Source organism: Centroberyx affinis, unplaced genomic scaffold (assembly GCF_046629955.1).
Source record: "Centroberyx affinis isolate AG114_WGS23_722 - 3 ecotype Tasmania unplaced genomic scaffold, CSIRO-AGI_Caff_v1 ptg007379l_1, whole genome shotgun sequence".
NCBI classification, from domain to species: domain Eukaryota; kingdom Metazoa; phylum Chordata; class Actinopteri; order Beryciformes; family Berycidae; genus Centroberyx; species Centroberyx affinis.
In genome coordinates this window covers 249,029-270,469 of record NW_027283722.1, presented here as the reverse complement: position 1 = coordinate 270,469, position 21,441 = coordinate 249,029, and the positions used below count along the sequence as shown (strand labels likewise).

Here is a 21,441-nt window from a genome sequence, read left to right as displayed (position 1 = left end):
TCCCGCGTTCTCCCACTACCCCGAATAACTATGCTCGTGCCATTGGTCGTGCGATTAAAAAGAGCCTCCCATTGAACTACGGACACTACTGAGGGACAAAAGGCACTAACTACTGTTCGTCTGCCCTGCAGCTGCGAGTGGACCAAAAACAACATGGCTACGGTCATTTTTAAACCCTCTCATTTGCGTTGTTTTGTAAGGACAGGCAGGTGTCTAAACGTGCAGTGGACAAAGAAAACATTTGGCTCAGAGAGAAGGTAGTTGTGCATCCCTGTCGTATTAGCAAATAGTTGACAGCCTAACGTTATTCAGGAAGCTAAGGTTAGCTATGTAATGTACCAGACTACTGGGTAACATGCTATACAGGAGGGTAGGCTACAGGAATAAATACATTTTAGTAAAGACATATCTTGAGTTAGAGCCTTAACTGTTAATTCTACTGAAAACATCCTCTGGAATTGTACTCAGCAAGTTATTTTTGCTTATTGCCTAACAGTTATGTCACTGAAGGAGACAGCAGGGTCCCCAAAATATACACCAAAACTGGAGACAAAGGTTGGTGTGTGTAACTTGGGTATCGCTGTAAAATCACGTTCCACTGTATTGTCCTTTCAAAAGTTTAGCTGATTTTTGCTCTTGTCTTTAAAAGGTTTCTCGAGCACATTCACAGGAGAAAGGAGGCCAAAGGAAGATCATGTTTTTGAAGCATTAGGAACTACAGATGAATTGTCATCAGCTATAGGGTATCTTTCAGTACTACTCACATGTCACAGTCTGTTTTAACTTTAGTTCTGTAGTCTGCCTGACCAAACTGACCATGTTGAATTGTACATTACAGCTTGGCCAGAGAGTTTTGCCTCGACAAAGGTCATACATTTACATATCAGCTGGACAAGGTTTGACTTTCTGCTTGTATTCATTAGCCTCCTTCAGTGCTGACAATTTAAATCAGGCTTATTTCCCATATTAATTCCACTTTTCATTCCATAGATACAATGTGTTTTACAAGATGTGGGCTCCAATATTGCCACCCCTCGGTCATCTGCAAGAGAAAGTCACATAAGTAATTTATTTTAGTTTAATGCTGTGGAACATATCAATAGAAATGGATTTGTCTCTTGATTGTGTGGTCTACTATCTATTGACTAACTTTTTGTTTGTTTTTTTAAGAGAAAACCAAATTTACACCTCAACCAGTTGCAGACCTGGAAAGCTGGATTGATACATTTACAGCAGAACTCCCACCACTGACCAACTTCATATTGCCTGTAAGCCCATTCACATTTGAATGAGACATGGAGTTGCTGTGAGATCCCAGTCTTTCATGATGCTGTAATATTTATGTATTATGTCTTGCAGTCGGGAGGAAAAAGTAGTGCTGCTTTGCACGTAGCTCGGACAATCTGTCGCAGAGCAGAGCGCAGGTCAGTTTAAACATCTTGTAACATCTTGAATGCCTCAAAATGACCTAATTGTCTTGATTCACTGGCACCACTGGTTGACAGGTCTCTGCTCTTGTTTCAGTGTTGCTCCTATTGTGCGCTCAGGGGAAGCAGATCCAGATGTTGCCAAATTTTTGAACAGGTCAGTATGGTGCATATTTGATAATGAATATGGTAACATGGTTTACATGATTTCAGTTTTCCCCATCTGATAAATGTCCTAACATTTTCCCTCAGACTGAGCGACTACCTGTTCACTGTGGCCAGATATGCAGCCATGAAAGAAGGCAATGAAGAGAAAATCTACACAAGACCTGAATAACCAGATTCTTGTGCGAGGATGAAAACAGAAGCCTCATCTGTTAATGGGATAACTATATAAAGACTGCACTTGTAAATATATTAAATATAATTCTACATGTCCAAATCATGTTTTCTAATGCAACTTGTTTCCTAGCATAATGTGAGGATGGGGGCCATATTCAGCACAACAAACCTGAATGTCAATAACAATCAGTCAATACATTTGTATATCAAAAACAGTGGTATTCAGTCATTTATTTTTGCTTTACCAACTATATTTAACATACAGTTGATGTACAGTCAGATAGTACTTTCCCAGAGAAGCTGTAAATAATTGAGATCAACCCTTGTTATTCTTGATGGCATCATAATTGTGATCCCACACTGAAAATACTACAGAATCACTAATCACTAAAATGGATAATTATCTCCCTCGGTTAGATATGGCTGTATGCCAATGGATTTTATTCCCATCTATTTTTATTGCACTAACAGGAAATTTTAGTGTCGGGACTGTTCAGGACTTGGGGGGGCGTTCTGCTTTCGTCCCACATGGCTCTGTCATCACCCTCCCACACAGTCACAGGATCTGGCACCAGCCCTGGCTCTTCTGGGAGAGAGTACTGGCCCATGTCATTAGAGACAGATTGCGGTCTTCGTAGGGTGGGTAACGCAGATAGGTGACACACTCAAACCGCGTGCCTCTTAGCAGGCATGACTTCCTGTGAGAGAAGGTATCAAAGCTGCAGCGCCCATGGTAGGAACCCATTCCACTGGCACCTGTCAAGTTAAAAGGTGTTGGGAGAGTTGATATATATTCCTGGCAGTATTATTCCACCACTATGTCTGGCACAATCTGTAGTCCTGTTTCTCAGTTCTGACACTTGCATGCCACTGACTTACCAACTCCACCAAAAGGCAGAACCACCATCAGACTCTGCAGGATGCTGTCATTGGAGCAAAAGCTTCCACTAGAGGTCTCACTCATTAGCCTTGAGATGACCTGTGTTGTCAAGAAGGTGAATGCATAAATATAATAGGTATTGGCTGCCCAAGGCCTGTACAATGAATACTGAATATAACATTGATTTCTGCCTTTTACCTTGCTGTTGCTGGAATAAGCATACACACAGAGAGGTTTCTCTTGCTTATTAATGAAGGCAATTGCCTCATCCACGTTGTTTATGGTCAGAATTGGAAGAACCGGGCCAAAAACTTCATGTTGCATGATGGGGTCCGATTCCACCACCTCCGTCAGAATTGTTGGGGCTTCAGACAGAAAAATAAAATGTGTACAACAGCATTGCATATTATACTGTTGGGTGCATTTAAAAGAATCCCAAATAGATTACTCTTACCAATATATTTCTCCGCTTCAATCACCTGCCCGCCCACAGCCACCTTGCCAGACCTCCACAGCATGTCTTTAGTACGGTTGAAGATCTCCATATTAACCATGCGCCCAAAACTCTGGGACTCTCGGGGATCAAAACCATAGAACTGCATCAGGCAGCACTTCAGGGCTTGGACCAGCCGGGCTTTGACGTCCACATGGCACAGGATGTAGTCAGGAGCCACCAGACTCTGTCCAGCATTGTGGAAACGCGCCCAAGCAATGCGCTGTGCTGTAGTGGTGATGTCACATTGCTGGTCCACATAACATGGGTTCTTGCCAACCAAAATCAGGGTGACAGGTGTGAGCGTGCGAGCTGCTGCCTGAGCCACTCTGCTTCCCTCCTCCCTGCTTCCTGGGGATTGATAGTCACACTTAACACATTAAGAACGATTCAGAAACAAACTAATTTTGAACCCGAGTGCATTTCATCTTTACCTATAAAGAAGACATGATCAAATTTGAGTTCCACTACTTCAGCCAAGTCATTTGTGCCTGCAAGAATCACATGGAAGCATTCCTTGAAGAAAACAAGAATTTTAGATCAGTTAATTAAAAATTTTCAGTTTGGCATAATGTGTCCTTATATCACACTGTCAACAATCAATGTACATAATAGAGTTGCACCATGATATCCAATTAGCCAACGGAGCAGTCCTTAGAGTCTTGGGTGACAAAAGGTGGATGCATGTTCTAATATTTGATCACATCTAGTCCCAATAAAGCCTCAACACGGATAACGATTGGAATTCAAATCCAGTGCCACTTTTTGTGGCCATCTTGGAGCAACCTAAACTTGACAAGTTGCCTAGTATGGCAATGTTAATTCAGAATTCAGTTGTGTACTGTAAACCTGTGCTATTATAAACCAGATTGTACAACATTTTAAATTGTTTTATTCATTTGTAAACGGTGATGGGGTGAAAGCAATTTGCACATATAAAATCAGCTATTCTATTAGTAAAATCTGTTCTTCAGGTGGTTGATCAAATTTAACAGATTATGTCTTAAACCAGGGACACTCCAAAAGGAAAGAGGAGTTGGAGCTCTATCTTGTTAAGTAACTTAGGAGACATTGGATACCACATGAAAAGGGAGATTGGTGACTTGATGTCAGTGACATTTTACTTTCTGTAGACACAGACCAGACCCATTGTCCTTAAGTATCCAGACCCACAGCTTATTGATTGTGAACAGACAAGTAGCTCAAAGGCCTGTTGAAGACAAAGCCACTCTCTGTTTGCCTTTGTGTATTTGATGGACGCAACATTGCCACATAAAAGGCTGTGTACAAAGGTTTCACGGTCTACCATATGTCATATGTCATATGAGTCTGTGACAAAATGCTGTCTTATAAAGCACACAGACCAAGAGGTGTCCTGCTCCTAAGTAGACTCTTACCAGTGAGTCACAGAAGCTTCTTTGCTGGAGCCTACAACAGTAATGACCGAGGCTGGTTTTGTCCCAACTGCAGCACTCAAAAATCATATTTCTCCATTTATCATTTCACTATGTCACTACCCCTGATGAGCGGGATGAAAATCCAATGCCACTGATTCCTTTCAAATTATTTACCGAGCAGATATAAACCACTCAAAAAATGATAGATGAAATCCATCTTTGTGAGACTTAGAGACAAATAAGGTCCATCTTGCTATGTGAACACCACTCAGTAGAGCAATACATCTTCCCTGCTGTCTTGTCACTACTCACATTGTCCAGGTATGAGGGGATGAGACGATGGAGAAGCTCTGCTGTGTGAGAGGTGTGCTCAGAGGGGCTGACGACTGCACAGTTTCCTACAGAGGGGGGACACATTGCATCAGTGGTTGTCAAATTATCAGTGAGCCTGGGTGAGGAAAAGGCAATGCTATGTGAAGGAGTGAAAAGTCTTTACTCCACCTGCTGCGATGGCCCCTACCAGCGGCACCAGACAGAGCTGGACAGGACTACACCAGGTCCCCATGATGAACACCACGCCCAGCGGCTCACTCACCACCACACACTCATCTAACGTGGTGGACTGCACCAATCAGACAAGGTCAGCATTAGATCACAAGCTGATACGGGACACTCATGGGTCAAACTGGGCCAAGTTCATCAGTATGCAAGCTGATTAATACAAGGGAAACGCCATCAGCCCAGTTTAATCTTAAAAACAGGGAAAGGCAGCTGAAGTTTTAATCTGATTTGGCGGGCCAAGCACAATGCATTGCTTTGTAGCTGGGAGACGGAATGTTCTTTCCAAAAGGTTGAATGATTTAATTCAAACTTTTGTAATCCAAATAATCTAGTAATCCAAATAATGTTTATGAAGATGTTTGCTGTGAAAAAAGGTTTACAAGCACATGCATCTCACCAGGTTCCTTTCCACACGCTGTGGCTGCATCCACTTTTTGAGGTTGTTGATGGCATGAAGAGCCTCGTTCTTCACAAGGATGAGTTCTGACACAACTGTCTCAAACCGTGGCTGGTAAAAAAAAGAAAAAAAGAAAAAGAGAGAGAATACAGACACAAATGCTAAAAACCTCTGGAGGATTAGAGCATCAACAATTTGAACCACTATGTCAGTTTTAAATATAATAACCTATTTCATTAACATTGCAACAACAACACTGCAAACAGAAATATTCCAGATAACTGATCAAACAGCTTCACCCCACACCTTATGCAGGTCCCTTCCAAGAGCGTCCACAAAGTCACACTCATGTTCCACCAGCATTCGCACTACAGCCTCCAGCTGAGCCAGTCTGAAGCTTTCCTTAGCAGTGCGTCCAGCTTGGAAGGCGGCTCTAGCCCTTTTCAGCAGATCCACACACTCCAGAGGATACGTCTTCAAGCAAGGCTCCCCCAGCCTGGTCCTGCAACATTACAGTTAAGTCATCAGTTAATACCACAGGGCATTTACACTCTATTCTCCATAACATATCACATCATACCTTCTGCAGGTTAACCGGCCGTTCCTCCGGCAAGCATAACATGCCCTTACTTTTCCACTCATGTTTACCCTATTCAAGACTTCTTCAGTGTTGGCCTTTCTGAACAGATTTAGTGTGCAGTTAAGCCTAGTCACAGTACCAGTTGAGGAAAGCCCCAGTAGCAGAGAGGATAGTGAAATTCCTAATAACTCCAGCCAATCAGATGATGCACACCAACAAAGCAAAAATCAAATCAGTTCTAGCATGGGTTTCTATTTCAACTAAAGGCCAGGAGGTTTTAACACAGCCATGTCAACCCATTGTGTAGATTTGGACCAAGGCCAGCATCAACAAGGGCATCTCATTTTAGTTTTTCATTAATGGATTAAACACACACATGTGACAGGTTACTGTAGGTCAAAGTCGTTATCTCGCTAAGCTTGCTTAAAAAATATCCAGTTCAGATTACCCCACCATCAAAATATTATGTCCCATCTGTGCATTTACCTTCGCAGTGCTTTGAACCATCGTGTGGGAGAAGGGCTCGGCGGACTGCTCATAGTTATTGATCCTGTGGTGGCAGGCAGACAGCTGAGCTACAGTGTCCAAATTCCCAAGTGGCATGGAGATCCCACCTGCACCGTTCACCTGTCAGGAAGAGTAAAACAGCGTAGGGGCTGTGCACAACAAAAAATGTGATTCAGGCGCGCGCATTTACACCATAATCCGCGACGTTATTCAAGACAACGTGGTATTTATTAGAGACTTTCTCATTCCCATAGCCTCCTATTAATGTGACAAACCGAGTCGGTCTGCTAATATTTGCTCGTCAATCATTGATCTCAACGATAATTAAAAATAGTGCAATACTCCAATACCGTAAGTGAACGGGTCTTGTAGCTTCCACTCACATCAAACTCAGCAGGTGTCTGTAATAAACTGATTAATAAATTGTGAGAATATACGTGTCAGTCTATGCTGTGTAAAGCAAAAATCAAAAACACACTCATTATGAGTAAATGATTTATATAATAATGGTGTACATGATTTAACAATTACAGAAGAGAGAGTATCTTACACATGGACAAGTTTTACACGGGAATCGCCTTTTCAACAACTTATTTCACATAGTGCAGCCAGGTTCAAAGACACTTTTAAAAAAGAGAAGGAAACAGTACTTTCATAGGAGGGCGGGAACAGTTCCTGGATCCTTTTTTTTTCTTTTTATTTAATAAAGAATGGATATTCAAAGCCAGCATCAGCAGTCCACTGGAGCATTTACAGTCTAGCCTACTGTTGATAGATTTCTTGACATCATTTAAAACTGATGAGTGATCTCATCAGACACGACAGACAAAGCTTGTGAGGTATCTTTCATCTCTTGCACACTACACACTCAGGACAACTCCATTTCCAGACTGTTGCCACTCCTTGTTTGAACAATAGATTGAAGGAAAGAGGAGCCAAGATAGAGGTGACATCCTCCAGACTGATTTGTCAGAGACTTGAAAATGGTTTGCAAGTTTCCCCTCATCAGCAGATTGCAGGTTAATTGAATACAACCAGGGGCATATAATGGTTGCATTTTAATTAGGATACGATTTTTGTTGTTTTTACTCAAGTTAGTGGCCATATTATTGGTTAGAGACATGGCAATAATGACCAACATGGTTGACTAGTCTGGGGTTCCTACTAACAAAGATATCAATAGCCATTCACCACACAGAAAACACTTTTGCATAATAGAGAACTTAGTAAATATGCAATACTTATTTGTTTAAACCCTTTCTAGTGTGTTAAAGGTGCAGTCCCCTTCCTGGCAACTGACTAACAAGTCTCTTCATTAACTCCACTAGTAATTAAACCCTGTTTAATGCAATATTTAGGCCTATAAGGTAACATTCACCCTTTTCTCCCTTTATCAATAGCCACAAAGAGCAGAATTTTGCGTGCAATGTTTCTACTGAAGGGGACATCAAATCAAGGAGTCAGATTTGGGTGATGAACCAGTCCATGACATCATGTTGAGAGGTTTCAACCTCAAATTCTTTTCCACATGGCTTAAAAAGTCCACAGAGATGAGAGAGCATCCTATTAAAACCCTCCTTGGTTGTTGTAGTGGTAGTACAGTGGTTGGGTTTCTGCGCTTTCTTCTTAGCGGGAGCAGAGAACAGTCCAAGTACCTTGCCCCCATATGTATGGCTTGTTTCCGAGAGACGTGGTTATTGGTTGCACTTGAAATACAGTCAGACATGTGATGGCAAGGGGGAACATACACGAGGCACTCAGCATTATTCAAAGGTGTAGTGAGAAATCTTCAGTTTTACCAGGAATTAGTTCAAAGACTAACATCATTGATTGACTTTACTGTTCATTTTTTGTCAAGACATGACAAGGAAAAGCTGTGTCTGCTGTACTGGACAGATACTGAAACTGCAAATAACTATTTGCAGTTTCATTATTTTCAAATACTTGCTGTTCCATTTTCAAAAGTAAAAGATGCTACAGCAGGGACATCTTTGTCTAAAATAAACAACAGCATAATCAAATAATCATTTTGCATTAAGAAATACATTGCTGCTTCACCATAACTGAGGCAGATCTGAAGTTTTCAGACACATCTCTGTATAGAGAACAGAAAACCAGAGGGCAAAAGTCTCTGTCAGGTGACTGTAGTGTCTTAAGTGGGGAGAAATGGAATGAGGTCACCAGGATTTACCCTCTTAATCCATATGGGACATAATGTAATCAACACAGGGCCGCTTCGTCTGAGCCATTTCTCCTTCATGGAAGTTGAACATGAGACAATGATTTGTCCTCCATTTATAAAAGATGCATTATGTTCAGCAAAGCTATTTAAGACTTATCCAATATCAGCTGAAAGTTGCTTGGATAATGGAGTCCAAGCTTAACAATGCATCCCTTGGATTTGCTCAAGTGAGTCAACCACGTGTCTAATGGCTTGCATTGCATCTGTATTGCTTTCCAGTTCACTTCAAATGGAGTGTAAAATCCAAGAATGATTCTGTTAAGCCTGAGAAATAGAGATCTAGCATTATATTTCAGTATTTCATCAAGTTAAATACAGGACATATTGATTTTTGGGAGAGGCAAAGGAAGATGCTAAAAAATTGAACTGTGCTGCAAAAACAGCATTCCCTTTGTTGTTGTTTTCAGAATAGAATATATGACGGCCGATCAAAAGAAAAAAGAAAATAATAGGCAGCAAATGGCTGGAGGAGCCATTAGAGGCCGAACCTTCCAGAGGAACCGGGCAGAAGTAGAGTGGAGCTCATCTGGTTTAACTAGCAGAGACAAAAGGAAAGTATGTGGGTCCTTTATGATTGCCCTTTTGTTTCGGTGATGCTCCACTGATGTGACAGGCTCCAGTCCAGGTAAGCCTCGGCCCTTGCTTGGGTCAGGCCGCTCGACACAGCACTCCTGCGCAGACTGTCCTGGTGCAACTGAGTTAGGAGAGCTCAAAGCCTGTGTTCATGCTGATGGCGTAGCGCAGCTTGTCACGCAGGATGCTCTTCTTGCTGTAGTTGGGCAGTTTGAGCAGGTTGAAGCACGTGGACGAAGTGGGGAGTCGACCACCAGGCTCCTTCTTCCGGATGGTGAAAAAGCCCCTAAGGACACTGCCGAGGGTATCTCCAGTGTCCTAGCCACAGGAAATGTAATGTAAAATCGAATACAGTCCATCAGCACAAACATAACACATGGATGCAGGTACAAATAAAAACATAACAACCTGATTCTACAAAAAGCAAAGATGCTGTAAGCTTTAACAAGTAAGTAGCATCAGTATCTTCTCTCTTTCTTTCTTACCTGATCATCTGAGACCTCCACACAACGAATGGAGAAAGGTGGTTTGAGGTAGGCAAAACCTAGAAGAGGCGGCCTTGAGCAGCTGGTAACAAACTGTCAAGACACATCAACAGGAGAATAAAAGAGACAATTGTAAGACAGAAAAAAACATTCTGGAACAAATACTGGACTCTATCATTTAGGTAAACCAGCTTAAAAGCTTGTGACAGTGACAGTTACAAACATAAGAGAGCTTACTTTGAGGAACATAGCCCTCTCTTCAGCATTGAAGTCACTGGACAGGATGTCCCACAGCCAGATGATGACCCGATGGCTGCTGTGAAAACCTCCATAATACACCGTGTGCTTCCTGGGAAAGAGAGAGAAAGACGATGTTGAACAAAGTGTTTGAATCAAGTAGTGTACTGAAAAAAAAAGAAAAATGCTGCAATATTTGTTGAACAATTATTGAAGAAACTTATTATAATTATAATTGGTATAATTGTTATTATTGTTCACGTGTAGGTGAAATTTTCCCGTCTGTTCATAAAACATAAAACCAAAATATGGACTATAGCCTTCCCACATATGTTTGGGCAGGGAGTCAAATGCCATAAGATAGTATTACAGAGATAATGGAGGAAGGTAGAGATGTCTGAGATGTCACGTACTTGAGGTCATCCAGATCAATCTCAGCATTATCCCCCGAGACAAGGCGCTGAACCTCAGGGGTGGAAAACATGTGTAACCATTCTGGGTTGATGATGCTGCGGAAACCCCGGATAAACGCAGCGGTTTGCTCCTTAATCTGTGTGTGCATCCGGAAGTGCGCCATGAGGTGGATGTAGCTGATCCTGTAGGACCGCGTGATTGGTGGAGAGATGAGGTCAGAGTTAGAGGGTGAAACCAACAAGATTTCTCAACTAAAATATGTCCATACACTAGTTCACAAAGTGGATAAGAATTTACACACTTGTTTTCATTGGTGACTGGCATGGTCTTCCCTCCAGGTATCAACTCATGACAGACTAGCTGCAAGGGAAAATTCGGAGAAAGTTAAAACTAAGGAAGAATTTCAGGCATTTAAATAAGTTATATCACATTTCCCACATGGCCCTCCATCCTTACCTGTCCCATGACATCCTCATCATAGGATAACGTCAGTCCTAGATCCCCTACATCCCCATCGTAGCGCTGAAAAACCGAACATGAAATATCCATCAGATGTTAGCTAATGAACTGGAACAACATGAGCCATAGATAAAAGCCAAAAGCAACAGAAATTAGAGAATGGTGAAAGAGTTATTTTTGTTGACCTTGATGGATGTGAGGTTCTTGTAGAACTCGGAGTCCAGCGACGGCAGCTCATCGATGGAGCTGTAGAAGGTGCTGTGGTGGTGACCCAGGACTTGACTGAGGAAGAAGGAGGCAAAAGGGACGTCCACAACAATACCCTGAACACACAAAAGTAAGAGACAGAGAGACACTTTCAGGGCATTGTGCTCAACATTTGGACAATAGATGAAAGCACTTCCTCAGAGAGCATCAACATACCTCATACATGGCTTTCCCAAGCATCTTTCCCACAAACTCAAAGAGCTGCAGATGGTTCTCGTGGATGTACGATGTAGGTGAAGGATAAAGCCTTTCATTTCCACTCGTAGTCTACGGGAAAAATAAATAACACCATAATGATAAGTACGGGCGCGATCAATGTCGGCAGCAGAAGCACGGTCTAAAAGATGGAATACGATCTGCCTACGTTACCTTGAAGAGGTTGAGTGCAGGATTGAAGACTTTCTTAATGATCTCCTCTAGAAACTCTTTGAAGACGCCATCCTGATCGATACCAGCCTCATCCACTCCCAGGTCATTAACAAACTTCACCCGAATGACGCCTTTAATGGAATTCACCGGCAACCGGCGAAGCTGGTCATATCCATCCTTAGGAGAGGGCATTACAAGTGTTATTGTGGGATGACTGCCGTAATGAAATACTTTTGTTATCATGCAAAACATCCATCTGATCAGTCAACTCCATACCTCTAACATCCGTGAGCGGCGAATGGTAATATGGGTGACATGTGGTGAAGCAGAGCTCGTCTCCACCAATCCTAAATTCTCCTTTTCCTTTGTAACAATATTCCTGAATAACAGCACCCTCTAAAAACGGGAAGGAAAATAATTATACCAACGAATATGAAAATGACACCAGGCCTTCAATCAAAAGCTACTGTTTACTTACATTTTTATGTGGAATGACATGAGGGATGTACTGCAGTAACAGCTGGGCCCTTTTCTTGCCTTTCTCCAGCTCTTGGAACAACAGGCTGGGCTTCAAGTCCCTGAATGCAAAAACACATGAGAAGGGGAGTGTTTTTACTTTATCAGAAAAGCAGTCTTTCCCAGTCAAGATGTTTTGCAAATGAGGGTATTTACTTGCGCAGCCAGTGGTCATCAGGGGAGAATCTCCGCCTGCAGTCCCGTTCATAGAGCACCATCAGCCAGCCATGAACACTGTGGAACAGCTCCAGTTTCTCTCCCTTGGCATTCTCTGTGACAGACACAAAGACATGCTAACTGACATGAAAACACAGCCAACTTCTGTGAGCAGGTGCAGGGAAGAAAAAATTATGAATAGAATCCTTGAATAGAGATTTTTTTTTCCTGAATCAGGATTTCATAATTGTTACATTTGCTGAGGGAGTAATTTATTTTGTCACTTTAATTGTCATCACTTTGACTAAGATTCAATGAAGTCACCCACTCACCTAAGATGCCATCCCATATCATCTTGTACACAAATGTGTTCAGAAATGAGGAAATGGTGATGAGTTCTTCGATCTTGAAAGAGGTCTGTTCTTCATAGACTTCAATGTCATCCAGAATTCTGTAACACATGAATCGTATGTCATGAACAAATGTTAGTTTGCTAGTGTTGCTGCTGTCTGTAGCGTGTGTACCTCAAGTGCAATACTTAGAAATTCAAATTACGTGATGAGGTGCCGTGAGCAGTCACAGAACAGCATGAGCATGGCCAGGAGCTGCTTGGACTCGTCTGTGTCATTGTTCAGACACTCCATGAACAGCTTCAGGCCTCCCTGAGGACCGAGCTCACAGATGAAGGCCCAAAGCTTGGGCAGCAGGTCATCAAGGTGTGTCAGACCTACATAAAAATTAAACAGAGAGAGAACTCCATGATGAATTTTCCAGTGTGTGTGTTTATGTGTGCGTCATTGAGAAATGTAACACTGTGGTACTCACCAGTGAGTATCTGAAGTCGTATTTGCGTCAGTGTGGAGAGAGCAGTCTGGTAGAGCACACAGATGCTGCACACCTTCTGAACTTCAGCTGAGTCCACTCGCTTCCCTCCTACTGGCTTCAGGATGTTTCTAACAGACGCCGACTTCTGAAACGCCCGCTTGAAAAGGTCTGTCAAAACACAGTCACAACACACCGGGCACTCAAGATTATATGGTTATGGGAAAGGGAATACAAGAACTTTCAAATCTCAATTATATTAAATTATATTATATTATTATATTAAATTTCAACTATATCCATCTATTTATTACATTGTATATTGAAACTAAAAACTGAAATGGATCAAAATATAACTCACTCTTAACTGGCAGATTGTTTTGTGATGTGCTGGGTTGCTGGGGTGGGGGGGTCGGCTCCTGACTCTCCAGCTTTTTAGAGAGGACGTCACTGAAGAGCGTCCTAATGATGGAAACACCCCACAGGTACTGCAGCTGTTTAGTGACAAGCGGCATTGACTCGTTCAGACTACGAGGAAAAGGAGAGGGAAGAAGCAGAGGAGAGATTAAGCCAAGTTAGTGTAGCATTTAATCTTTGAATTCATTCAAGTAAACAGCATCTCTTTCACTGACCCATAGTCTACGGTTTGGGAGAACCAGCCCAGGACTGGGTGCCAGTGGGTGAGGTTGGATTTCTTTTGGGATACATATCTCTGGCAGTAGGACAGCATGTCAGTCAGATCCTTCACAAAATGGTTGGCCTCTTCTTCTAGGATTTTCTCATTAAGGTAGCCCAGGTGAATCAGGTTGCCTACCATACAACGGGAAAGATGCATTCACAACTAGAAACCCAACTAAACAGTTCACCACACCCAAAGATATGAACAAGATCTACAAACAAATTAGCAATGATTTTCTCATCCGCAAACCCAAATTCATTATCTAGAGACTTAAATAATATGGTACCCAGTAAGCAGAGTGTGTGGCTCCCCTCCAGACACACACAGATGTCCAGACACTGCTCTTCACGACTGAGAAACAGAATGAACTTCCGCAGCAGGTCATGAGTCTGGATGGAGGCCATGCACTGTCCAAATAGAGCAGATATTCAAAGCTAAATCTAACAGAGGCAAACTTTATACAGTCTAATAGTTCAAATTATTATATTCTACTATGCTAGATGCACACATCTGATGTATGAATGAGTGTTTACCTCTGGGGTAAGCACACTGAGGTGGGATATGACCGCTGGAACTGACATGATGTGAATAAGGAACGATCTCAGCAGGTTATCAGAGAAGTGAGCAGCAATGACTGGCCTGGAAAAAAATATTAGACTTAGTTAAAGGGACAACAGCAACTAAATTCAGAGCAGAGCATAAGAATCTCCTATAACGTGTCTGCTCCACTAAGGGTATTGGAGCTGGAATATTAACTTATCCATTTTTCAAATAGCGACTACAGAGCCTCCAATCACCAGCTCACCTTAATGACAAAGTGAATATGGCTGTTAGAGTGCCCTTTGACAGAGAGGGCCTGGAGCGAGCCAAGCCATTGGTCAGCAAGATCTACACAAGAAAAACAAAGACAGCATGTCATGCAATGTGCAGTTTTTGTGAAATAACAGCTGACACAAGAAGAAAATAGATATCACTAATAGAGTTCATTAAATCCCTGGTCACAATTGAGAAAGTGTGAGCTGTAATACAGAACCTGTAGTACGGAATAGAATCCCTTCTGATTGAGATGGCCCATGATATTCTCACAAATCCTGGTCAATGCGGGTCTGAGAGCCTCTCCTGAAATAAAGAGGACAAAATATTTTGTTTTCCTTTCCATAAAGCAAGGCACGCGACAGTGAAAGATATGTATGCAATGACAACCACAACTTGTCTTGAGACGGACCTTTCCCTCGGACTATCCTCCAAGTTGAAGTGTCAGTGAAGGTCACCAGCATGGTGAGGTACAGTGTTACCAATTTATTGTCCTGAAGTATGTCCGGCTGCAGTTGACAAACAAAGACAGAAAGGGTAACAGTGATATGGATTCAAGTCATGAAATGCATGGCACAATGTATTTTTCTGCTTCAAAGCAAGACTTACCTTTAAGTTTTTCAGCAGCTGGCAGGAGACCCAGAGAACATCTTTAATCTGTTTGAGCCAGGGAATGGTGAGGTCTTTGGAAAGAGCCAGGGACACATACCAGACCTGACAGCCAGAGGAGAGAGCAGTCACTGAGACAAGAATCACATCTAAAAAGGTTCTGGGTGTGAACAGCTAAACCTTAAACATACTCACTTTAGGTTCGTTTTCAACATCCATGCTGCCAAGTATAGCACGACAAAGCTTCTCGAACCGCTGTGCAGTGTGCAAAATTAGTCACTGGGTTAAAACAACTGAAACAACTAGGTTATCTGAATTACTATTGTTATGTTTACAGAACAGTCTTCATAAAAAGTAATATTAGCTAAAAGCAGAAAACAACAACCCTATTACTGTGGAAGAGAATTAGCTCTAATACTACGTTTGTGTACTAGTCTTTGTTATCAATCATCCATGTAAATATTAATCTAAACAGCATAGCTTATAACTCACCAATTTATCCTCTGGGCAATAAATGAATAATAACTTCCGAGCAATTTTGAAAATTGATAGTGCATTTCTTTTTGATGTCCCAGTTTCAGAGGCTTGAAAATAGTCATCAACCTCTTTCCTGTTGAGACACAGAGAGAAAAGATTGAGCCATTTGAGAAGATAAAACTGGTATAAGTGAAAATAGTCCTAACTTCAAACAATTCTTTTTTTTCCTCAAATTTTTTCGCTCATGATGTTCATGGCAAACACACTGAAGTCAAGGCTCTTATTCTTGATGCCGCAATTTAGATAATAGTGACCAATAATGCTAAAATGAAAATATTGGAGAGCACCTTGTTTGCTTCTGGAGCCTGCAGCGACAGAGAAATCTCCTGACAAGGGCTTGGATCTGGATTGCTGCTCTCTCCTTCTCCTTTTGTCCCTTCCTCTCCTCCCTCGCCTGCCTGGCTTTGTCCAGGAACTCAGACTTGGAGCTTTGAGTTGCACTAAACATTGTGCACCCTAAAAAAACACACAAGAAGAAGCCAGCTGACTGCACATAACGAGAGGAAATAACATATTTAGTTGAACTGATAACACATACGCTTCTATAAAAAACACTTTTGACAGTGTAGCCTACTTAAGAACAACTTGTAATTACCTAAGATTATGACTATGATGCACCAGCCTATTTAACTACAGATCTAATGATTTGAGTGAGCATAGCAGTGAATTTACCTGCGATCTTTTCCAATTATTATGTTGCCTGGGCCTTGAGGCTCACTGGACGCTATACCTCCTCAATCATTTGGGTGTCCTTGGGATCCAAGTAGCAGGAAAGCCAAATCAAAGCTGAAAACTTGTCATCTCTGGAGAAATGGACGACAGTGAAGATGGAGCTGTGTTAGCTAGCACACAGGGCTAGTTCGTCGCAAGTAAGCTTGATACTGTTTCAGAAAGGCTATTATGACATTAATTCAGCAATTTTTAGCATCATTATGGGGTGAGGTTGGGTAATTTGTCAATGACAGCCTCGAAAACATAGAAAACATACCGTTTCGAAATGTAAACAATAACAGGAGATCCGTACATTGACTGCAGCCATTAATCCCTTGTGTCGCATTAAATTATTCCGGGTACTATTTCTCTTCCTGTACAAATCATGAGATAAAAAGTATTTATCGATAGGATGTCTGGGGTATGCTGAAATCTTTGTGTTTATGCTGTAACAATTAAAAAAAATGCTGTCCAGGCAGTTGATAATGCTGTCGTTAAGAGTATTGGGTGGGAACACTTTTAATGAGGGGAATGTTATCACGGTTACTCCTCCAATAGCGGAAATGAGCAGACGGCAAATTGAAAACTAAAGCTAGGCTACTTTTAGTAATATGCGGCTGGAAAGCAGTAACGTTAGGTCAGACATGTTTAAAGCTGGGTGTAGCGTCCCGGATTAGCTTTATTGGATATGTCACATATTACTTGTTTTTCCACTCGCCATGCATTTTTGAAATATTGTTGACTGTACCTTTAAACGGTGCACGGAACATTTACGTCATTTTTAGAAGTGCGCAGCGTTGGCCAGGAAGGAAGTGGGTGTTAGCTGACTAACGTTAGCAAGCTAAAATTTCGAAGTCTGCTGCGGGTTCTATGGTAAATATCTTTGTATTATATCACCAGCCAAATAGTAACATCATACTAACCTTATGGAGAGAAAATAGTTGTTCTGGTCGATTTCATAAGATAGTTTGATGTCGTTTGCTTCCTACGCTCACTAGACAAATGTACTCTAACGTAAGTAACTTTAGTTAACGTTAGCTAGCTACGTTAGCAGTGCTAAAATCAAATTATCACTTACTGGAATGAGGGACATACGGTCGAAGGTTTTATATAGAGGAAAGGAAAGCCCCTGGACGAGAATACAAAAGGTCCTTCTGTTTTGAAAAGGACAGCGGCAACATTTGGTTAAGGGTTAACGTTAGTCATTGTCTTTGATTGCTTTGATACTAGGTGTAACTAGGGTTGCAAAATTCCGGGAATTTTCAAAGTTGGAAACTTTCCATGGGAATTAACGGGAATTTATGGGAATTAACGGGAATTTATGGGAATAAACGGGAATAAACCAGGAATTTACGAAATTGAAGGTATGCTCTTAATAGGGAACGTAAATATAGTTGGGGAAAATATATTTCAGCATAATCCTGACTAAAACAACCAGATATCATGCAAGTACAGTTGAATATCTATGCTATTCCTCAATCACATGCACACATAGCACACTGCTTACTGCAGGGCTATTGAGACCACGCCCCCTACATGCACTGTGCATTCCTGTGCATTTTTGTTAATTTTTGAATGGGTTGGGTCGGGGGGATGAGTAATATTTAACTCAACATTCATGTTTTTGTTCTTCAATGAAAGAATTGATTGTTCAATAAAATATTTAACACTTGATAAAGTTCTACTTACAAATAAATCTGTTTTAATTGTATTATTTTGGATGGATGTCTGCTTATAACAAAACAAATATTTATGCTTGGATATGATACCTTTCCATTAAATTACCCTCAATTCCCAGTTAATTCCCATAAATTCCCATTAATTCCCATTAATTCCCATAAATTCCCATAAATTCCCATAATTCCCATGGAAAGTTTCCAATTTGGAATATTTCCAAAATTCCCCAGCTTAACTTCCCATGGAAATTTACCGGAAACTTTCCGGAAATTTACCGGAAATTTTCCACCCCTTTGCAACCCTAGGTGTAACGTAATGTGTTTTTCTTGCTCTATCACAGGAAGAGATGTCAGGAGAGAGCGTTGTGAGCTCGGCAGTGCCGGCAGCTACAACCCGGACCACTTCCTTCAAGGGCTCTAGCCCCAGCTCTAAGTATGTGAAGTTGAACGTGGGTGGGGCGCTGTACTACACCACAATGCAGACACTGACCAAACAGGACACTATGCTCAAGGCCATGTTTAGTGGCAGGATGGAGGTCCTCACAGACAGCGAAGGTAGGTTGCTAGTGGGTCTGTTTAACATGTACACAGCACTGAGAGGATATTTGGCCCATACTGCCACAGAGCTGTCAGTAATTGATATTTCACTATTGTATATCCATAGGCTGGATCTTGATTGATCGCTGTGGGAAACACTTTGGAACAATCCTGAACTACCTTAGAGACGGGGCAGTGCCGCTCCCAGACAGCCGGCGGGAGACTGAGGAGCTGCTTGCTGAGGCCAAATATTACCTGGTCCAAGGCCTGGCTGACGAGTGTACAGCTGCTTTGCAGGTACTGTGGGGCTGTCCCTTTTGCTTTAGATGGGTTTTGTATACCCTTCATCATCTTTGTTACTGTGATCCACCAGGTGGCGTCATTACTCTTTTATAACATGGTGCATTTTTGCAAATAGAACTGTTTGTTTTTTGTATTGTTTTGTTTTTTTAACGAAACAATTATCTTTTTGTCCTTTTAGAATAAAGACACTTATGAACCGTTTTGTAAAGTGCCTCTGGTGACATCATCTAAAGAAGAGCAGAGGCTTATTGCAACCTCTAACAAGGTACCTCTCTTTTACATACTGTGCCAGTATATCAGTGTTCAGTAAAACTGAAAAGTGCCAATGCACGCTGTTCCCAACACAGACTTACAAAATCCTTTGTTTCCACAGCCTACTGTCAAACTCCTGTATAACAGAAGCAACAACAAATACTCATACACCAGGTAAGGCATTTTCAAGAGAGATCATAGCTAGCATGTAACTGTAAAGAAGTAACATGGGATGAAATCATACAAGCCGTCATAATAAGTCATCATCCTGTGTTTTCCCCTCAGCAATTCCGATGACAACATGCTGAAAAACATTGAGCTGTTTGACAAGCTGTCACTGCGGTTCAATGGTCGTGTACTTTTCATCAAAGATGTGATTGGGGATGAGATCTGCTGTTGGTCATTTTATGGCCAGGGCCGCAAAATTGCTGAAGTGTGCTGCACCTCCATTGTTTATGCCACTGAAAAGAAGCAGACAAAGGTAAATGTGCATTTGTAACATGCCCAGACTCTAGAGTTCTTAAAAGTGAAGATCTATATAATTTGAATATTGTCTAATCTCTTCTGTACCATTCTGATTCCCTCCTAGGTGGAGTTCCCTGAGGCGCGAATCTATGAAGAGACCCTCAACATCCTCCTGTACGAGTCCCAGGACGGGAGGGGTCCAGACAATGCCTTGCTTGAGGCCACAGGGGGCGCTGCAGGACGGTCCCATCACCTGGATGAGGACGAGGAGCGGGAGCGCATTGAGCGAGTTCGTAGGATTCATATCAAACGACCGGACGACCGTACACACCACCACCAGTGACCTTCCTCCCTCCACCACTTACCCCCAAACCCGTCAGCCCTGTGTCTCTCACCCTGAACAGTCTTTGCACCGCGCTTGTGCCTTACAACACCCAGCGCCTCTCTCTTTCACTTCCACTCTTATTTTACCAGCTTTCTCCAGGAGTCTTCTGCTGAGAGGAGAGTGTCCTACAATAGTTTGAAGTGGTGAAGTGATTTTGTGTGTGTGTGTCTGCTTGTCACCTTTGTTGCTCTGACAGGCCCTATTGATGTTTTGTTCTATGTGTGTTAGTCATGTTAATTTCTATCACTGTTATCTGCTAGTATGCAGAAGCCCATGGCCATGGATGCTTACATTCAGCACTGCAGGTGACCACATTTTCAACTGTGCGTGAATGTGACCTTGTGAATGGCAGGAGTTGGCAAAACTGTAGTGTATTGTCAGTATCAGTTTGTTGTTTGTGGTCCTTTATTACATTACAGCCAGGAGAACAAGAATTATATTATGTAAGCAGCTGAAAATTAATGTACACAATTTTTGCTTCTCCTTAGGGGTCCTTAGGGGTCTGTTGTATAGGTCATGAGTGAGTGAACCAGGTGTTGTACAAGATGTGGCCACTTGGTGGCACTGTTTTATTCTTAGAAGATGTTACCAAGGCGATATTGAAGCCTAGAAGCTATTGGCAATTAATCCTTTTTAAATTTCTTTTTTGTAATTTTGATACTGTTCAGATATCACAGGTGGATGCAGCACTTCGGAGAAGTGCCTCCACCATACCCATGTTTGATGAGATTGAGCATTAATCCGGTGTCCCTTCATTCTACAGAAGTGATCATTTTAAAAGGAGGGAACCTGAGCCGTGACCTGAGGTGTTAAATGTACTGGGGTGATTAAATGATGGATGCTGAGGTTGAAATGAATGACTGTAACCAGAGAGCTCCCTGGTAGGAAGGGAACCCTGTCTTGTACAAGCTTTTAACAGGGGGAGAAATTAGACCTGTCCTTCATCATCGCATTCATCAGAGAATGTACTGTTTGCACACAATAGGTTTAGATTGAGTTGAAATATGTCTCTTAACAATCACAGTACTTGTAGGCCTGTTGTACAGATGTGAACATATGTATGTTTTATATTTATACATACTTTATCACAAATAAATTTCTACAAACTTACTTTTGCTCTTGGTGTTTTAATTTGCATACTCCCATTATCAGTGAACATACAAAATTATGATACATATGGCTTCATTGATCTGAAATCAGTATTACAGAGTTCTTTGAAGCAGTTTATGAATAATGCTGTTGAATGAATTAAAATAGCTTCTAGGTTTGAATGCTGTGTTTCACTTGCTGACCTCTCACTGCAATAATTAAATCCAATTTCAGCCTGTGCTTTAACAATAGCACCGGAAT

The 21,441-nt window shown here is 41.7% G+C and overlaps 4 protein-coding genes across 5 annotated transcripts; 2 read left to right on the top strand and 2 right to left on the bottom strand.

The window, feature by feature from the left end:
* The first annotated feature begins 137 nt into the window (after positions 1-137).
* On the top strand, positions 138-1,944 carry mmab (metabolism of cobalamin associated B). Its single transcript, XM_071513661.1, has 9 exons — positions 138-257; positions 497-555; positions 650-743; positions 839-896; positions 991-1,063; positions 1,171-1,268; positions 1,360-1,424; positions 1,525-1,584; positions 1,680-1,944. The coding sequence occupies exons 1-9, from the start codon at positions 154-156 to the stop codon at positions 1,762-1,764; spliced, it is 696 nt and encodes a 231-aa protein (XP_071369762.1). The 5' UTR covers positions 138-153; the 3' UTR covers positions 1,765-1,944.
* Positions 1,945-2,325: 381 nt separating this feature from the next.
* On the bottom strand, positions 2,326-6,616 carry aldh3b4 (aldehyde dehydrogenase 3 family, member B4). 2 transcript variants are annotated; one of them, XM_071513659.1, is made up of 10 exons: positions 6,564-6,616; positions 5,804-5,999; positions 5,498-5,608; positions 5,041-5,161; positions 4,852-4,937; positions 3,577-3,658; positions 3,104-3,493; positions 2,848-3,014; positions 2,649-2,748; positions 2,326-2,525 (listed from the first exon to the last, which is right to left on the bottom strand). In XM_071513659.1, exons 1-10 carry the CDS (start codon positions 6,614-6,616, stop codon positions 2,326-2,328), a joined length of 1,506 nt encoding a protein of 501 aa, XP_071369760.1. The 2 variants fall into 2 exon arrangements, with proteins under 2 accessions (XP_071369760.1, XP_071369759.1); XM_071513658.1 differs by lacking the exon at positions 6,564-6,616 and adding an exon at positions 6,078-6,139.
* Positions 6,617-7,081: 465 nt separating this feature from the next.
* Positions 7,082-16,844, bottom strand: ube3b (ubiquitin protein ligase E3B). Its single transcript, XM_071513613.1, has 28 exons — positions 16,751-16,844; positions 16,435-16,565; positions 16,050-16,218; positions 15,718-15,835; positions 15,421-15,480; positions 15,226-15,330; positions 15,029-15,125; positions 14,837-14,922; positions 14,609-14,691; positions 14,337-14,442; positions 14,090-14,210; positions 13,757-13,934; positions 13,486-13,652; positions 13,128-13,295; positions 12,858-13,029; positions 12,635-12,753; positions 12,303-12,417; positions 12,109-12,208; positions 11,907-12,026; positions 11,631-11,807; positions 11,418-11,528; positions 11,180-11,317; positions 10,992-11,057; positions 10,837-10,895; positions 10,535-10,717; positions 10,122-10,233; positions 9,885-9,977; positions 7,082-9,717 (listed from the first exon to the last, which is right to left on the bottom strand). The coding sequence occupies exons 3-28, from the start codon at positions 16,208-16,210 to the stop codon at positions 9,526-9,528; spliced, it is 3,207 nt and encodes a 1,068-aa protein (XP_071369714.1). The 5' UTR covers positions 16,211-16,218; positions 16,435-16,565; positions 16,751-16,844; the 3' UTR covers positions 7,082-9,525.
* Positions 16,845-17,099: 255 nt separating this feature from the next.
* Positions 17,100-21,192, top strand: kctd10 (potassium channel tetramerization domain containing 10). The gene is made up of 7 exons (XM_071513612.1): positions 17,100-17,346; positions 18,491-18,704; positions 18,814-18,983; positions 19,168-19,254; positions 19,363-19,415; positions 19,527-19,722; positions 19,831-21,192. The coding sequence occupies exons 1-7, from the start codon at positions 17,344-17,346 to the stop codon at positions 20,047-20,049; spliced, it is 942 nt and encodes a 313-aa protein (XP_071369713.1). The 5' UTR covers positions 17,100-17,343; the 3' UTR covers positions 20,050-21,192.
* Positions 21,193-21,441: the final 249 nt, after the last annotated feature.

Coding starts and splice junctions, on each gene's coding strand:
- ube3b (XM_071513613.1), bottom strand. CDS start 16,210: ATGTTTAGTGCAACTCAAAGCTCCAAGTCTGAGTTCCTGGACAAAGCC. Junction 14,211..14,336: donor TCAGTGTGCTTACCCCAGAG/GTAAACACTCAT, acceptor CTATTTGGACAG/TGCATGGCCTCCATCCAGAC. Junction 9,978..10,121: donor AGAGGGCTATGTTCCTCAAA/GTAAGCTCTCTT, acceptor GTGTCTTGACAG/TTTGTTACCAGCTGCTCAAG.
- aldh3b4 (XM_071513658.1), bottom strand. CDS start 6,139: ATGAGTGGAAAAGTAAGGGCATGTTATGCTTGCCGGAGGAACGGCCGG. Junction 5,609..5,803: donor TTGGAAGGGACCTGCATAAG/GTGTGGGGTGAA, acceptor TTTTTTTACCAG/CCACGGTTTGAGACAGTTGT. Junction 4,938..5,040: donor GGTAGGGGCCATCGCAGCAG/GTGGAGTAAAGA, acceptor CCCCCTCTGTAG/GAAACTGTGCAGTCGTCAGC.
- mmab (XM_071513661.1), top strand. CDS start 154: ATGGCTACGGTCATTTTTAAACCCTCTCATTTGCGTTGTTTTGTAAGG. Junction 556..649: donor CACCAAAACTGGAGACAAAG/GTTGGTGTGTGT, acceptor TGTCTTTAAAAG/GTTTCTCGAGCACATTCACA. Junction 1,269..1,359: donor TGACCAACTTCATATTGCCT/GTAAGCCCATTC, acceptor TATGTCTTGCAG/TCGGGAGGAAAAAGTAGTGC.
- kctd10 (XM_071513612.1), top strand. Junction 19,255..19,362: donor TTATTGCAACCTCTAACAAG/GTACCTCTCTTT, acceptor TTGTTTCCACAG/CCTACTGTCAAACTCCTGTA. Junction 19,416..19,526: donor AACAAATACTCATACACCAG/GTAAGGCATTTT, acceptor TTTTCCCCTCAG/CAATTCCGATGACAACATGC.